This window comes from Paramisgurnus dabryanus, chromosome 22 (assembly GCF_030506205.2).
Source record: "Paramisgurnus dabryanus chromosome 22, PD_genome_1.1, whole genome shotgun sequence".
In the NCBI taxonomy this organism is placed as follows: domain Eukaryota; kingdom Metazoa; phylum Chordata; class Actinopteri; order Cypriniformes; family Cobitidae; genus Paramisgurnus; species Paramisgurnus dabryanus.
In genome coordinates, this window is record NC_133358.1 from 23,672,295 (window position 1) to 23,691,379 (window position 19,085).

The 19,085-nt window shown below is 36.9% G+C and overlaps 1 protein-coding gene across 3 annotated transcripts in view; it reads right to left on the minus strand.

The window, feature by feature from the left end:
- The window catches only part of pld1b (phospholipase D1b), a 32,701-nt gene extending 15,367 nt beyond the window's left edge, over positions 1–17,334 (minus strand). For 2 of the 3 annotated variants that reach the window (XM_073813110.1, XM_065258429.2), the window contains exons 1-13: positions 17,201–17,334; positions 7,243–7,419; positions 6,888–7,054; positions 6,319–6,461; positions 5,779–5,890; positions 5,616–5,681; positions 5,149–5,207; positions 4,957–5,049; positions 4,552–4,704; positions 4,319–4,468; positions 3,355–3,438; positions 282–363; positions 45–155 (exon numbers count right to left, since the gene is read on the minus strand). In XM_073813110.1, the coding sequence (XP_073669211.1) occupies positions 45–155; positions 282–363; positions 3,355–3,438; positions 4,319–4,468; positions 4,552–4,704; positions 4,957–5,049; positions 5,149–5,207; positions 5,616–5,681; positions 5,779–5,890; positions 6,319–6,461; positions 6,888–7,054; positions 7,243–7,387 (1,365 nt within the window). In that variant the 5' untranslated portion in view covers positions 7,388–7,419; positions 17,201–17,334. Of the gene's footprint in view, positions 1–44; positions 156–281; positions 364–3,354; positions 3,439–4,318; positions 4,469–4,551; positions 4,705–4,956; positions 5,050–5,148; positions 5,208–5,615; positions 5,682–5,778; positions 5,891–6,318; positions 6,462–6,887; positions 7,055–7,242; positions 7,420–13,407; positions 13,580–17,200 lie in introns of those variants that run through there. The other variant, XM_065258428.2, reaches the window with a different exon arrangement.
- Positions 17,335–19,085: the final 1,751 nt, after the last annotated feature.

Below are 19,085 nucleotides of genomic sequence, written 5' to 3' on the forward strand. Positions count from 1 at the left end.
CAATCATTTCATTTTTTATGACCCTTGCATGTTGTTTCTCTCACCTTGATATTGGGGTGAAGTTGAAGTAGTGTCCGTTTGCTATATTCGCTATTTATTCCAAGAGCCAGTTCCACTTCCTTATACAGCATTACAAAGATCTTCACTCCCTTTTGCTGTAAATCCCCGCCAGAGATAAAAAATCCCAAGTCATTTGCAATCAGAACAGTAATTACGCAAGTTAATATTAATAGATTTCCAGAAAAACAACCAATGCTGACGTGATGGTTCAATTAACTCACCGCTTGTCGTTTCAGAACGGAGTCAAGTCGCCAGCGGTTGCCCTCGACAACCGGTCTCTTGAGGAAGATCTCAGGACTCAGCCTGCCATGATACACAGCGGTGAACTCATCAGCATTTGTAACATCAAATATGCATAAATGTCTATTCTCACATGATCACACTGTAGTGTAGCCTACATAAATTCAGATATGGCTGAAGCGCGCAAACACATAGTAAACGTCACAACAGTTTGCTTCTTTTTTTTGAGCAGTTACGGAAAATTCTGAATATTATACTGAGGGTAACTTTTTTTTTTTAAATAACAATAATGACTTGTATATGTGATTCCCAGCCTTGTCCAGTTGGTGGCAACTTAAGCTCGCATTTGAGTTTAACCAGTGGTGTAGTCTAGATTTTTGTAGTGAGTATACTGTGATTTTTCCCTCTCACCCTTATGCTCACTCGTCCTAGAGCGACACCTCATAAGCACCACCACACTCACAGATGCATACAGTAAAGTCATGTAACTTAGAGCATTCTGAAAGTGTACTCATAACACATAAACTGAATGTGTTATCAACATGTCAATTTATTATAAGAAAAAAAAAGACTTTAGAGCCAATGGGTTTACAGCTGGGGAAACTGGACTGATTTTTAGACTGGTTTAGTGTTAATCAACATCTAAGTCAGGAACAAAAGTTACTTAACTGTTAATTAAAATTAAATAAACTGTTTACAATCTTCAATCCGTGGCAAACACATGCATTGAAGGAGAAAAAAATATTCACTCTTTCAATAGATATTATCTGACAACTATATGTTTTTAATTAATACACATTTAAGATGACCATGAATTAAGTATAATTTGCATAGTCATTGATATTAAAGCTTATTTTTTTGCATATAATATAAGCATTGTCTAAAAATGAAAATAGGCTTATACTTAATTATTATTACAAGACCATCCTGTAGCCTAAAATTTGCAAGTCTAAACTGAACATCAACGCAGACATGAATTTCCTCACAGAAGTTTAAGATCATATACATCTTGTCAAGATGATCTTGAACGCAGATATATAAATGAACACAGAGAAGGAAAGTTTAACACTGTGAAGCACAAGCAAACATGCAGAGGAACTGAAGGCAGCTAAAAACCATCAGGATAATATCACGGGCTTATTTTATTGCATTTGGAGCCTTACCTCCAGATAAAGTAATAAACTGGACTGATGATTTAAATGTTGTACTCACATGTGCGTTGTAAGCTCTATGGATTTTATGTTGCAGCACTGCTTCACTCGTTCACTTCTCAGTGTCGCGTGAGCACCTACACTGCAGGTTCGACTTCATTTGGCGCTAAGCAGACCTCTTGGTGATGTCAAAGTACCGCGAGAGCGATTCAAAGCAGATTTCTCCATGTGATAACTGGAGTCGCTCTCGCGGTGCTTTACTGTCACTCGCCTGTGGCGCCACACCAGTCTGCTCCCCAGTCACTTTCGCGTCACTATAGTAATTTGATTTCATAGAAATTAATACGCCGATCGGATCGCGCAGTTCGGCAGGAAGTATATGGCCTAATATGTATTTCAACCCGCTAAAGTGGCAAGTGTAGCATGCTAATGATCAGTGCTTCACATCTATATTATGACTAAAAGTTTAAAAATATGTCACAAAACCATGCTGTTACGCATCCTCGCGCTATTTTTAGTGGGTATACGGAAATCCTTGACCATTTCTAGTGGGTATACGGCGTATACCTGCGTATCACATAGACTACACCACTGAGTTTAACAACCCAGCGCTGTGCGGACTAATCTACGTAAAGTACTGCGAGCGAGACCGATTAGTAAGCGTTGGTCTCGAAAATCTCTCGCGATACTTTAATGTCATACGCTGGTAGATCTGCGCAGCGCTACTGAAGTTTAACAACACACTCCGGGTGATAGAGGAGCGCGAAATCAGCCTTCAGAACAAAATTAAAACTGCAACAAAGCTTCGTCTGTCTGAGGTAAGACACAAAATCTAATCAAAATCATCTGCCTTGATGCATTTATTAGGCGGATCGATCGTAAGGAATGTTTGAGTCCTGTACAGTGTCTCACACGGAAAGTAATTTAATGTTAGTTGATTTCAATTAAGATTTTTACATGTTTGTTCAAAATTTAATCGCGGTTATATTTTGACATTTGTTTTCTTAATATTTGACTACGAATTTAGCTTCACATTTGCACAAATGTCGCGTGGTTTACCTGTTTTTTCCCTCAGTCTATGGTTTTACCGCCTCGCTGTCACTGCGGAAAAACGTTCATTTATCAGCTTCATGTGGTGTTGAACATAACGTGACGTATTCGCTCGTCTTAAAGTTCATGATTAATGAAAATGTGAACGAAAACAAAAGCTTTTCAATTTCTTATTATCGTTACAATATAAAATTATGGATAATAATTGATTATAACGGAATTTTTACGACCCTCTCCATCAAAATGACGGACAATGAGAAACTCATGCTGGATATCTGGCACAGCGACTAAATGATGTTGTAACAGAGCACCAGGCATCTGTCTGATGAAGGTAACAGATCTCTTTGGTCGTTGCTTCCAGCTAGAGGTGCCTTTAGAGAGAGTGTATATGAAAGTGTACCAAAGTATTTATTTTTTGCTCTTTTAATCGCTTTTTGGGCTTTGGTCAATGTTAATCTGTTTTTGAAGTGCGTTCATTTAGCTCAATTGGTGAAATGCATACAGCAAAGGTCATTGATTTGATTCCCAGATAACACACATACGGATAAGAAATACCTTTAACGGATAAAAGTGTCTGCCAAATTCATAAATGTAAATGTTAACCCCCAGTTGACTGTTCATCATCCCCAACATATTCTGCTTCCAGTGGATCTAACATCAAACAAACCATTTCTTGTTATCTTAGTGGACAGGGCGAGGAAATAGATTTTCTAAGGATTTATAGTAAACTTCATTCTGTCTTACTGAAATGATTCACAGATGAAGCCATTGTTCGATACAAAATAAATCAATAGTACCCAAAGGAAAGTTAATGAATATGTGGGATTTGTGGGTGTGGTTTATCTGAACATACCACCAGTCAGTGATAAAGATCTCCTCCTCCGCCGCCTCCATTGCGTTTGCCACATCCTCCATAAACTGCTTTCCGTTTACATACCTGAAACACATCCGAATGACAGATCAGTGGGCGGGGCTTATAAGATATCTAAATTCTGTCCGCCCTATCACTGCTCTTGTACAACCCACCCGTTTACCGGCTTTACACTCATATGCAAATGTCTTTACATTAACATCATACGCACTTAATAATGCAAGAGAAAATAATACTCATAAAACCGCAACACCAAGTCTCAAGAGCAAGCTAAAGTAATTCAGATATGAAAGATAAGAGTAATAAATTAGAAATGTAGAAAAAGTAATTTCCTGTAGCTTAGCACTTTTTTTCGACGCAAAGGTCTTGGGTTAATTTCTTTGGAAACACACATGTCGCTTTGGATAAAAGTGTCTGTCAAATGCATACATCTAGAACTATGAAGAAAAAGGTCTTCAGCTGTTTGGTGAAACTAGTGATGCTCTTGTTTTTGCTCATTCTAGAAAATCAACTTTATACCTTGTTATAGTGAAACCACCAGGTGTTTACCACTAATCGATCATATTACTCAAACTTAATTACATAATTTCATTATTCAGGAAACAAAAGTGTTAATGGGGCGTAATGCAGCAACAATGAACAACAAATCATCAACCCAGTCCAGCAATGAAGGCACTGCTTCGGATCTTATCATGCTCCTCTGTGGGGTCAAAAGAGGATGAGGTCTACGGTTACACTCTCCCTCTCATTCTCTCAGGTTACGCCTATGAAACAGACTTCACCTGAAGACACGGGAGCTTTCCAATATCTATCTGTAACAAGAGTGCTGTGTCTCCTAGTTATCGGGCGATTTTGAAATATATTTAATCTAAAAAGATAGACGCCTATCGTTCAAGTCAGGAACAACTTCAAGCCCAAAATGAAGTTTATCTGATGTGATATTTACCATTTGGCAGGGATGTTCTTCTGTTGTTGAGCAAAGGAACCAAAGCGATGTTCCTTAAGGAAATTGCTGCCATAATTCTTCACAAATTCATCGAGCGCCTGACCCCACCAGCGGGCGTGCCGGTAACTGGTGAACTTCAGCACCAGAGTCCTGAAAGAAACGTACAGCTTTGTCATGTTATTGTTACAAACTGAATATTGACTTGATGACCACTTGAGTTGGAGTTCACGCACCTGGACAGACTGTCTATGCGGACGCCGTGTTTTGTCTCAGTGTCTTTACTGCCCATTTTGATGCCAAACGCCCTGTCCACCAGCAGGACGAATGAGATGGCACCTGTGTCTGGTTTCATAAGCACTAGAAATGAGTCCTTCATCACCAGCCACCTGTTAAGACCAATAGTATATATATATTGGAGACTTTTAGTTTCAGGAATCCTTTTTTTTTATTAAGGGAAGGCTCCTTGCAATTGAGTTTTGGGGCATGCTTTTGGGTGGATTTTCTTTTTTGGGTGAACTATCCCTTTAATATAATATTTGTTCATAAAAGGAGGAGAGGATCAATATTTTACCCAGTCTATGTCATGTTGTTTTAATCTTTATTTGCACACATATTAAGAAGAATGACCCAGCACTTACCGTTTAGACCAGCGGTAACACATTTTACTCTGGCCACAGCAGTTCAGTCCAGGAATACGGTGACCTCCTGATCTTTTGTGCACCATGCCCTCTCTAAAACAGAATTGTGCAATTGGTCAAGGATCATTTAAATTTCTCATCTTCAATTTCTAATTTTCAAGGCCGAGTTTTGAGTCAATAAGGAGCACTTACAAGCCTTTTGGTCCCAAATCATGGATGAATGACAACTGACTCGCATCAATAAACTCCATCTGTAACAAAAGCAGTTTGTTAGTAGATACAGCATTATGCAGCATACAGATTAAAATTACATTATTGGTCTTTATTTTTCTTCTAACTTTTTAATAAAAATAATCAAAACTAATAAGGAATAACACAAATGTGGGAATTTTGTTGACTAAAGAATCCAAAATAAATATAAAAACTCTTATATTTTAACGTCTTTCATGTAATCACCCTTTGTTGAATTTGTAAAAATGCACTATTTGCTTTTTATCTATTTCAAAAACATTTTTAACATAAAACATTTTTATAATATAAGAAATTAATATGTATGAAAATTATATTTTTTTCCACATGAATAATTTCACATTTTCAGATGAACGATCAAAAAGGTAAATTTCAGTCAAGTCACCATACACTTGTTCATGCATACATACTGTTGCGTGGTAGTTTCTGTACAATGGCATCCTTAGCAGCTTATTCAAGTACTCTTCAAGTTGTTTCTGTTAAAGCAAACACATCACATCAGTCGGACACCAGCTAACATGTCAAACAGCTGAAAGATATCAGTCAAGACAGAGGTGACAATAGCAAACAGACTTTTCTACTTGAGACTTGTTCTTCCCTGGCCAGTTCTTCTCCTCCTCCCCGCGGTAGACTTGGCATGTGCCGTTCGTGATCTCTTTTTACAGTCTGCCTCCGCTCTGCGTGACTATGGACCAGAAGAATTAAAAATAGCCAAACAGAACAGAAAAAAAAAAACAGTATGCGTGGCAGTGGTGAGGCTTCATAAAAGGGTACAGTGGCAGCTCGTGACTGCTCATCCGAGGGGCACAAATTCAAAATAAGTGTTCGGAGTGTCATGTGTGTTGCTGGGGTTTTCAAAAAAATGTGTTTGTTGAATCATGTGAACCATGTGCATCACGTGTTTTGTCAAAATAGGGGCATGTGCACTTAAACCTTTATACAGGTTTGTAACAACATGAAAGTGAGCAAATGATGACAGAATGTTCCTTTTTGGGTCCCTTTAACCACTTTATTCTAAAATTATTACCTTATTTTACCAAGGTCCACTTAGTTAAAAATGTCTGGCCTCGCCACTGATGCATGGTATATCTGCTCAAGTATGCCAGCTGTTACCTGCGGGTGGGCAGTGGTATTCGCATGAAGGTCTTGTAAGTGCGAAGTTCTCTATGAAGCTCCATAAAATGTTTTTCCTTCCTTTTTATCAACCAGGTGAAGTTTCCATGTTTCATTTCTATCTTAAATACTGCAGGAACCACCTGGACACATCAAAATATTGCCATTTTTCAATATTTACAACATGGATGCATTTGGCAGATGCTTTAATCCAAAGCGACTTACAATGCATTCAATCTATACATGTGTTCCCTTGGGAGTCAAACCAATGACCTTAGTGTTGCTAATGCTTAGTGTTCACCATTGAGCTACAGTAGAGATCTCATAAAATTGAAATAAGCTGCATCCTTAAACATGAATAATGACTGATGACAAGACTTTTTATATTGTTGTTATTCTGCAGAAACGCAATTTTTGCATGTGTTAAGTATTTTTGTATATGGTGTCCAAATCTCCCGGACAACATGTAAATTGCCTTGGCAACCTCCAAGTCTCCTGGGCAACAAATTTTCCCTTTTCATCCCACATACTAACACTTTATGAAAGAGAATGGGAGGGGTAGACCTTACCTTAGAAACGCTTCTCTGTTTGGTGACGTTGAAGCGATCCTGGGCAGAAGTGAAGCGTTCCACCTCCAAGATTTTGGCGGTTATGGGAACAGCGGGAATAAACACGCGCGCTCCAGATTCCTTAAAGCCTCTTGTTTTATACACGGCTGAGAAGGGGATGTAGTTTTCTGTAGACACATTTATAAATGATCAGTGTTTAACCTGACTTAAAGAGGTATTAGGGCTTTTGGTGGGGTGCTTGAAGGGTTTAATGTATTGTAATGTACTGTGTGAGAAAGTTTAATATAATATGAAAAAATCTTTCTTAATTCAGAGAATTTTGTGCAGGACAGATTTTATCTCTTGGTTCCTTTACCTGCACTGCCAGGGTCCTGGGCGTCAAACTCATCTTCCCCTTCTCCAATGTCGAGTTCTCGTGTGTCTAAGTTCTCCATGATATCGGTCATATCATTGGCCACCAGATGCAGGGTGCTGACTGTGGGTTCTTGCTGTCGCAGCATGGCTAACAATCGGCCAGCCAGCCAGGGCACTCCTTTCAATCAAAACAGAGTAACAGATTTTTACCAGGAGAATATGACAGATCGATCGATCGACAGACAGACAGATAGACTGATGCGGATGTGCAAACTGAAGTAACATACTGCATTCAGGGTTCCCACACCTTAGTTAACTTCAAATTCAAGAACCTTTCAAGACCTTTCCAGGTCCAGTACACTCAATTCAAGGACTAAAAGTGGGGACACATTTCAAGTGAGAGCAAGGTTACATCGTGTTACATTTTAAGATACATTGTTACGGTTCCTTTTTGAGGGAACTCGCGCTGCATCACTGCGATGACACTTTGGGGACGCCTCCAGGGTTAAGTGCGTCTAAACGTGTACCGTATATCAAATTCAACCAGACGTTTTCATGTGTCAAACACAACTATGCAAAAAAGCATTTTCTGTATGCGAATGTTGATTCATACCAAGATGAAAGCATTTAAAGCAAACAGTTTAGCATGTGTGCTTAAAATGCTAGAAATTGTATGATATTATCCTACACTACACAGGGAATAATATGGATTGTTTTCCAGAAAACTTCTTGCATAAAATAGATTCAAGCACTTTTAATGACCTGTATCTATGTACCGGTATGTATATTTTCAAAAACCTCCCAGTGCCTTGAATATTTTCCCCAGATTCACAAACTTTCAAGGACCCGTGGGAACACTGTGCATTATAGTGGGGGGAATTGTGCACGTTCATTTCCCTATGGTAAGGGATTTATTGCACCTTAGTCTTAGAGATAGGTGGAGGATTTATGCATTCAACTGACTATGGAAAAAGCTTTAACTTTACACATTACACAAACAACTCTATTTACTATATTACCACTAATTGAAGGGTGAAAGACTAATAGGTAATATTTAATTTTTCTAAGCATGTGCATAAGCTAGAAAAGTAAAGAAGAGAGACAAAATTTGACTCGCTGTTGGCAATTTCCTTCGAGAGCAGTAGTACCCAGTATGCGTGTCTGTCTGTGGTTTGATTTTGTGGGGGAATGGAAATGAGGATTAGAAACCTAGCCTACAAATAAAAGTTAAAGTAGGCATCTCAGAAAAGACGGCAGTATCCTGTTCCTCATTCCTATTAAACACTAGCAACAGGCAGGAATAAATACACCAAATACAAAACCAAGCACAGTCCATACAATACACTTCATTTACCACAGTGGCAATTATTCACATCACAACAAACCTCAACTTTGACCTTTGTCCAATTAAAATACATTTGAGTTATATTATAAATAAACTTCCTGAAACATTTCTTCTAGTCCAATCTAGACTTTATGGGGTGGTTTCCCGGACAGGGATTAGCTTAAACCAAGACTAGGCCTTAGTTTAATTAGAAGATATAACAAACATGCCTTACTAAAACCATTACTTGTGTGAATTTGAGGGAAAACAAAGGACACTGATGTATTTTAAGATATGTCAGTGCAAGTTGTTTTCAGTTTGGACAGTTCTTAAATTTATATTAGTCTCGAACTAGTCTAATCCCTGTCCGTGTAACCGCCCCTATATTTCACTACAGTAATTTTTTTTATCAATGAAAGAAACAGAATGACACTTCACTGTAGACTTTGCATACTTTGTTACAACAGTATGTTCCCTAACAACAACATCAATCCTAAAAGCTTTCAAAACAGGTGTGTGAGCTGGCCAGCAGTGTCCAGGTTTATGATTAAATCATTTCTGATTAAATCTGGCTATAGACACTCGGAGGTGGTTTCCCGGACAGGGTTTATCCTAGTCCCAGACTAAAATGCATGTTTGACATGCATTGACATATCTTAACATATATCAGTGCCATTGTTTTGTCTCAAAATGCACACCAGTGTTGCTTTCTTGTAAGATATGTTTAAATGTTTGTAGTGGAGGGCTGTTGAAGCACAGTTCTTGTTTCCATGGAGGTGATCCGAGACCATCAAAGGCATTACAATCATCATTAGCATCTCTGTTGAATCATCTGTTAGCGGATTTGTAAAGTGATTACAAAAAGGATTTTCCAGAAAGAAAGACTAAAATAGACCTGCTTTCACTTCCTTTAAGACAATCTAATTTTTAAGGAACATAATATTGCGTACGTTGGGCTATCAAAACAGTCTAGACCCGGTAAATTAGGTGGATAAGCTTATGCACACAAAAATAAACTGTTCCTTAACTATAGCATGCAACAACCTCAGTCAAATATAGTTTGTTCTGGATAGGTGTGCTATTACTTTGTGATCAAAGTTACAGTTTTACAGACTTTAAAGGAAGAAAATCAACCATCTCCGAGAAACAAAACTATTGTTAGTTTCTGTATGACAAATTGTGCATTTCCTCATGTTGATTAAAAGTGGAGTAAAGTTCTTGCTAAACGCTATAAACAGTGGTGGGCTGAGCTCATCTTACTCAAACCAGCAACACATTTGCATTCGGCAGAAAGCGAAGCAACTTACAGTTCTTTACAAGCTATACATTTGATCAGTATGTGTGCTGCATGGGATCAAACCATTGACGTTATGAGCTGCTAATGTCCAATTTTCATGCCCTGTGTTTCAACTTCTTTCTGTACAGTATATCCAAAAGTGCAAATGAAAAACTTGATACATGTTCGATCATATTACAGCCATGAATACCTAGTGCAACAACATAAACAGGTTTCTCTGAATGACAGCTTAAACAAAAATGTAGCTAAATATATCTCGTTTATGATATTATTGGATTGTTTTATTGGAACAAAACCTTGGCAATATTCTGCTTTCCCTATTCAAATATATAAGGACTGTACTTGTGCTAATGGTAAAAGATACCCAAGGATTTTGCCAATTTGACTAAATGCACTTGTTTGCTTTAAAGGGACTTCATACGATGTTTTGTGTTTTGAAGTATTTAGAGGACACAGAGCAAGTATTGACACAAAATGCTTTCTCCCTAAAAATCCATGCAACAGTTACACTAATACCTGTAAAGGTTCATTCAAATATTCCTCTTTGTTTTATGTAAATTATACAATACTTATGTGAACATTCAAATAACCTTTTGCCTTCATACACCTGTCAAACACACAGTGACAGTGAGTGACCTTTCATACTAGATACAAATGCTAACCTTATCCCTTGCAGAAACCCATTTACATTATTTGATTTAAATCTAATCGCAATTTACCATATTGGTTGACCCTTTAAAACAAGAAGGACCACTTTAAAGCTGAAAGCTTTTTAACAAATATATGATGGAAATGTTAAAAGTATACCATTAAAAACTTATAAAAACTTATATAATAATTATGTATGTATAAATATGCACACATGCATGCATGTATTTAATTTAAGAAAAAAATATATTTATATATTAAGTATTTATATATAATATAAATTATACATAAATATACACATGTATATAAATTTCTTACATATACATGCATGTGTGTGCATTTATCCATACAAAGTTACACTTTTATTCTGCTATAGATTAACCACGATTAATCGTTAGGCAAAAGGTTATTTGAATGTTCACATATTGTATCATTTACATAAAACAAAGAGGAATATTTATAACGATTAATCGTGGTTAATCTATAGCAGAATAAAAGTGTATAATAACTTAGTATGGATAAATGCACACACATGCATGTATATGTAAGAAATGAATATACATGTGTATATTTATGTATAATTTATATTATATATAAATACTTAATATATAAATATATTTTTTTCTTGAGAGGGATAAGGTTAGCATTTGTATCTAGTATGAAAGGTCACTCACTTTCACTGTGTGTTTGACAGGTGTATGAAGGCAAAAGGTTATTTGAATGTTCACATATTGTATAATTTACATAAAACAAAGAGGAATATTTATAACGATTAATCGTGGTTAATCTATAGCAAAATAAAAGTGTATATTAACTTTGTATGGATAAATGCACACACATGCATGTATATATGTAAGAAATGTATATACATGTGTATATTTATGTATAATTTATATTATATATAAATACTTAATATATAAATATATATTTTTTCTTAAATTAAATACATGCATGTGTGCATATTTATACATACATAATTATTATATACCGTTTAAACACATATATGTAAACAAAAAACTTTTATTCTTGCTATAGATTAATTGCGATTAATCGTTATGCATCCCTACTTAAAAGCCTTACGTAATTAAACTGCTACAAATAAATGCATATGCCAAATAAATATATTTATACATTTGTATTTTTAACTCTTTTGTCCTCGGGTGCTTAGATGGCAAGCTACGTTCCGGTTGTCCTGCATCGTCTGCAAAAACAACAAAAATTCACACTTGCATCGAATCTCGCAAATACCACATTGACAGCTTCGGCAACATACACAGAGAAAACTTTCACCACTATTGTGAACAGTTAAGATAAAGATGCATCTGTCATGAAGTCCTATAGGGAGGTTTAATGATATGATGCAGTTGAATAAACCACTAAAATAAATAACTTGACCATTGAGAGGTCACATACCTATACTCATAATACAAACAGCATCAATCTCGCACGTCACAATTTCATATTGTTTTAGGGATGACCTTGCACACAAGGCTGTGTTTTCACTGTAGTTGCTTTGGTCCAGATGCTGCAGCACATACTGTAACACTGTCCAGGGTGTTTGAATTGCATTGGGAGAGTATGAATATAAAATAACATGCATCACTATCCTGTTTCAGTCGGGCGTTCCAACAGTACAGGCATATAAACACCCCAATCTGAACACTTCAGCAACTGCAGAATCAAATTGCCATGGCAACCACCTACAAGTTTTTAATGGTATATGTTAAAATGTCGTTTTTGTGTTTTAAGGCATTAAATTATTTGCTCGATGAAAACTTTTAGTACGGTTGAATTCAGCGACTGAACAGATACTGTGATGCATTCATTGCTCCACAGCTTTGCCCCTTCTGTACTTTTCCTGTAATTAATGCCCTGTCTGTGGCATTGGATGAAAGGTATCTGTGGCACTGGCAAATTACCAAGTCTTTTCATGCACAAAGAAGGAAAAGGGGATATTGTGTCCTAGTGTGATCAACGGGAAGGACAACCCGGTGAAGCGTATCCATATTTCTTGCTCTCTGGACCCTGTAGTAGTAAATGCTCTGTATATAACATCCAGTCAAACTGGTATTGGTGCAAATGTACTTCCTGGTTATAGTTTCTAAACCTCATTTCATACATTAGCATTTTACTCAGATACGAACGTCAGCTGTCATTCATAAAGGTTCGGAGGGAAATTAGGGCTTTGGTTGTCTAAAATATAAACCATCTTCCGCACAGAGACAGATTTCCTAACAAGCCACGTTTTTATTATTAGTTACGGTATGCAAATACAAGGCAGTGTGTCCGGGTTGGCAAGAATTATAAGGTTATAGATGCTGGCAATGCCGCAAAGGGGTCCAAAATGGGGCGAATCGAGCCCATGCTATTCTAAGCGCTGATGCATTTAGTATCTCACACATGCACTTTAACTTGCTCTTTCTAATAAAACAACTTGATTCAGGTGACTTCCCAAGAAAAAAATCAATCATTAACCATAACTAACCCTAACAAGCATTCCAATACTATTATTGCGGTTGTTTTGAAATAAATTCTGTGGCTATATTAACAAACACAGTGAGTCACACTCACCCACATATGTACTGTATACAGTCACAGAAAGCACACATGCATGCAAATGCAAATGCAGATCTTATTAAAGACTGATAGTTTTGTAATTTTTTTTAGTATAGCTCTTTGCACAATGTTTTAAAACGGCTTTAAAATTGTAAAAAGCCATTACAACAGCAAGTGAGCCATGATAAAATGAGTTTAAATATTTTTGACATGCATTTACTTTATGCAAACATTATTTATATATAAATCCCTTGATCTAAATATTAATATAGACATGTTAAGATCTACACTTGAAAATTGAAAGATGAAATTTGATTGATTTAAAAAACGTGTTCACTAACCTGCCCGCACGGAGGCAGAGAGACCCCCATCATTTAAGTCGTCCTTACGATTTGCTTCTCTTCAGATGAAAGGCGAATAAAGCTAACCAGAGTCGTGTAACACAGCCAAGCAAGCATTCACTGACCATAAATACACAGCTCACAAGCAGACAGGCAGTGTGTGCTGAAGTATTTGAGCAAGTGTGATGGGGGGGTGCAAATGGGGCTGAAACCAAGTGGTCACATGTCAAAAAGAGGAAGAGCCTCCATATTCTTAACAGTTAGGTACCAGCATACTTCTCCTCCAAGTTTATTTACAGTCCAATGCCAGGGAGAGCTTTTTATGTTTTCCAGACTTTACCTTGTAGATGGGCGTCTCCGTGCGGGCGCTGTCCAGGTTAATATTTGTTAGAATGATTCAATATAACATTTGTATAGTGCTTTACAGTACGCATTGTTCCTACGAAGATTATTTATAAAAAAGCCAAATACAAAACCTCATGTGATGACAAAAAGCAAGCAGATCCCTTAAGATGTTGAATGATTCATTGCAATGATTCAGTCTAATGTCCGTATCCCTCTTTATTATGACGAGTGCATTGTATGCTATATATATACAAACATATTGAATCATTGCATAGTCCTTTTGCATCTCATCATGTCATTTTATACCTTTAATCTATTGCATAAGCAGCATGATATCCTGGACTCTCGGAAAAGCGTGGCGTTCAAAACAATGCTGTGCTTTAGACCACACAGTGCTTTTCCTCACGTCTCCAAGTGAAAGCTGTTATTAAACGCTCATCTCCTTGCAGGGCTGTATGGCACATGACAAGACAGTCCATACACACCCACCAAAACACACAGTATATGTACGCGTGTACCCATATTTCAAATGCAAGACTTGTGGCTCTTGTACTGATGGGGGAAACTTAAAAAATGCAAAAAGTGTCTAAAAGTTAATGATAAGATGGTTCAATGTGATAAGAAACACCATGCTGTTGCAAATGACTCGTATTACGTTGGCGGAGATGATGCATAAAATCTAAAACAAGCCTTATTTTAACCATTAAGCTTAAGCAACATTATATGGATTCATGATGACGACAGTGTTGATTTATTCACGGCAGGCATTTATATAATATGCACTGCTATTTGAATGTGCTAATGAAAATGCATCCTGCCTACAGTTTGTAATGGACTTATAACTAAGAATTCAATGGCAGTGCCACAACATACTTTATATTATTTTTATTGACCTTTATAGTCCCTAATGTGACATACTAATAATCAGACGATACGGCAGTCACTGAGCCCATCGTGCACAAACCTACTTTCTTTATGTATACAATAAATTATTCAAATAAGCATGCCTATTGTTTGGTTCATCTGCATTACATTCCATTGGTTCCTTGTTGAGAAAAAAACAAGGCCGGCTGTTGAGTAGGATGTAACCATTATATGTGCTTCTTATTCAACGGTACATGAATTTATACCAATTTGCTACAAGAATCATGCAAAAAAATTGATAAAGACTCCAAATCTGTTAAGCAGGCGCCCTCTGGTGGTAACAAACACATTCAGCATTTTTTATTTCCTCCCTTAAACCCTGCAAGCAAATGGCTTTAATATAATTACTACTTACTGATTTGATTAAAGATGGCTTGTAGTTTAATTAAGGTCTGTTGTATACAATGCATTACTGTCTTTTTATCTAACCAGAATCAAGTTTAGCAATTACTTGAACTTTTCTTTATTATATCACAAAAATTACAGATATTTGCTTGTTCCTGAGGTGACAACAGGCAGAGTGACTCTGAATTTGTGGTCACAGGACATTTATCAAGCTTAGAGTCTTGCCACACTTAGGGAAAGTGAGTCGCAAATGCATCTCAGTATGCTTGACTCAAATCTCAAACCACAACCACTGCAATCTCCCAACTGTTTTTATTTTAGCTTAGAGTCTATACAGGACATTGTGCAACACCACATCGCCAACCGTGCCTATTTTTGCATGCCATTTTGAAACAATGACAGATATCACATCATGTATGAAAAATCCAGTTCCACAAAGCAGTCCCAAATATACAAACTAGCTCACACCCCTAAATACATGTCAACATACTTAACTGTGTCTAATCGTCCGTTTTTGAATTCAACTTCCTGTCCGCCATGACAAAAATAGCACATACAGTACACCACAGTTTCCATGCTTTGGCCATTTCGGTTGCTTAAACATATTAAAGACAGGACAATAAACTATTTTCTTGTCATGGTCTCATGTATTGCTTTTGCATAGAGGATGCAAAGAGTGACACTGTCGACCACAACGAGAGCAAACAACACCACTTAAACCACACTGAGAAGAGCTTTCATTTAAAACTTTTCTCACGTGTCCACTGAGCGAACGTGTTATTGTATTCAGTTTCTTCATTTGTCACATAAATAGTTACAGGAAACAACTTGAAGTGAAATGTACGTCTGGTCAGATTTGTAAAAAAATGTGCAAGTACAAAAATAATGGGAAGCGAGGATAAATAAATAACATTCAAATTGAAATCTGAATAAAACAAAGGGATATGATGGAAACAAAATACTTATCGGCTTATCTCAGTGCATTAGAAGAGGAAAAAGGGTGATGTCGCCACAGGCTACAAACGCCAGTTCAGCAACCGTGTAACCTGGCAACCCATTTATCAATGTATATTACATTAGCAGATACCACATGTACAAAGGTGTACTACTATAGGGACATAAAGCTAAACGTGACAGTTGCGCAGTAATCGGTCATATCTCAAGATCCTGAGCCTCAGTAACCACACCCATCGAAAGTGAATGATAACTACACAGTTAACGTCTCTGTTAAACACATTCACGCTATCTAAATGAGTGGTAACATGTCAGATATGAAGGATAACGTTATTTACTTTCATTTGTATACAAAGCACCCTATACACTTAAAGCTTCCTATCTTCGGTCCTGAAATCTGATTGGTTTAGTGACCTAAATGATCAAATTGAAATCACAATGGTTACTAAAGAGATAAGATTGGACCCTGAATTAGGAAATACAGTGTCTGTAATACAGCCGCAGCCCACTAAGTCAACCAAACACTCCCTGTTTGCCGTAGACTAGATCCTTAAGATCCTTAATTACACATGAACTGGTGTCAATCTGACTATTATTTGATTGTACTGTATACAGTCATGTTGTAATGTGGCCAGACTGTAATACATTCTTATAAACGTCAAAACACCCAAAACAAGAATAATTTAGTAGATCCATGACTAAGAAAAGCAGAATTGTAATCTATCATACACATATAAATTCATATGTGTTACCGTGCTACAGTGTATATATATATATATATATATATATATATATATATATATGAAATGTAAAGTTGCAAAAGGAGGCATGACAACCAAAACATACTGTAGGCAGTATGTAATCACTTCAGGTTTTCAAAGTTGCCATGCAGGTACAGCAGGTTGCCTGCTTTCCAATAATCTCTAGGTGTTGGCTTTAAACATAACTGCATTATTTGTCATTATGTTATTAAACTGAAAAACATTTGTAAACATTTAGACATGGACACGCTGTATGTACGAATCCCAAAAAGGTCTCTTTAATACCTCAACATCAATGATGCAGACCACTGTATTCGCCTGCCTCCATATGTTGCTACGCATTTCAAACTCTAACCGCATTAACGGACTATAACAGTTCTCAATGGCGTAAACGCTTAACTACTTTAACCACTTGCTCTGTGTTAGTTTATCTGTCGAGTTGGGGTAAAGTCATATAAACGTACCTGATGAAGAACTGGTGTCAGACGTTTGCCTCTTTGAATCAGCTGTTGAGAAATGAAGTCAACGAGAAACGTGGATCAAACAGCTCGCGCTTCCTCTTCTACGGTGAGGACCCGCCCAGTTAAACAATGCATGGGCGTGTACACGGAGTGTGTAATATTAAGTGTTTTCATATTTCTATGCATTTATTTGTAAATATTTCATGTCTGAAACATATTCAGGGAGTAAACCCAGAACTTATGATTATTAAGGAGTTTGTAGGAAATATTTAACAGGCTCACGTGTTCATAGCCTACTGTATGTCTGTTGCCAAATCCTCGGATTTTTGCGGGTTGAAGTGGGGATGAGTTTGTTGGTCAGCTGTTTGAATGTATGAGTACGACTATCTTGTGATTCATTGTGAAATAACAGTGACTGTTACATTACTGTTTTTTATTTTTTGTATATGGGATGACAGATGGGATGAATTATTGTGAAATGCTGACTAGTCTCAAAATCAAATGATGAGATTAGGAGAATCAAAGTTTGATTTAATCATTGATTTACCGTTGATTTTCTTATCTTATTAAAGATATCAAGGTTGTATTTTTAAGCAGAAATAGTAAATCACAAAAAATGACTTAAGCTGGGCTGTCTCAGGCAGGGTCACATTTTTTACATTTTGGTATTTGGGGTAGAGTCATTGCTCTGGTTTTGTTAAGCAGATCTGGCAACCATGTAGTATAGTCTGGTTGTGCGTGTTTTCTTGTGTGTCCGGGAGTGTTGTGGTCCTTATAAGACTATTTCTATAAATGCAGACGTCTTCTTTTGTTGTTAGGGTTATTTGTTATTTATTAATAGCTATTAGATGTAGCTTTTAATAAAAAACAAAGGTAGTAACTTATGGCTTCATTTAGAAAGCTAAAAAACGTGCGCGCGCTTGTGTGTGCTCTTGGGGGCGTGAATTTTTATGTTATTTGATATGTAAATAATTCACTGTCACATTTAAAAGCCTTGAGTAGGACTACGTTACCTCAAACGAGGCTCCGGCTTGCGACATAAACTTGACCGCAGCTTTTATTTATCAGCGCAGCTGCACCGGAAACACGCAATACGGCATCTCAAAATCTGCCCACCTAGACAGTTTTTTAGGCATGATGTCCAGTAACGCAGCATTGGTTGCCTTTTAACTAATTTCTGAGCAAACATATATTGTCATGGATAAACTACTCCACTGTTGAATAATTTATCTCTTCAAGTGTTTTTTAAGATAAGATCATGTTTTTAAGTTTATGGGTAGCGATTACTTCACATACTTTCGGCATTATGCCATTATCAGGTGCTCATCTAATCTTAAAGTATCTCTAAAGGGCAGAAACTTATCTTACCTTGCTAATCGTCCCATGTCAATGCCTCTGCATGCATGAGAAGTCAAACATTCCTCGAGTCACTGCATAAATGACAAACCACACAGGAAGCATTGTGTTATTTTTAACGTACAATGTTTTTAAAGATGTGCAGTGTAAAAGCGGGAAAATTTGAATATTGTCTGAAATTCTTTAAAGGGGACATTTCACAAGACTTTTTTAAAATGTAAAATAAATCTTTGGTGTCCCCAGAGTACATATGCGAAGTTTAAGCTCAAAATACCATATAGATAATTTATTATAACATGTTAAAATTGCCACTTTGTAGGTGTGAGCAAATATTTGCTGTTTTTGGGTGTGTCCTTTTAAATGCAAATGAGCTGATGAAATACAAACACTGATGTAAAAAAAATTCTCTCTCTCTCTCTCTCTCTCTCTCTCTCTCTCTCTCTCTCTGTGCACTAAATGGTTGCAGATTAAGGGGTGGTATTATTAGAATAAGATCCCCTTTTGACATCACAAAGGGAGCCAAATTTCAATA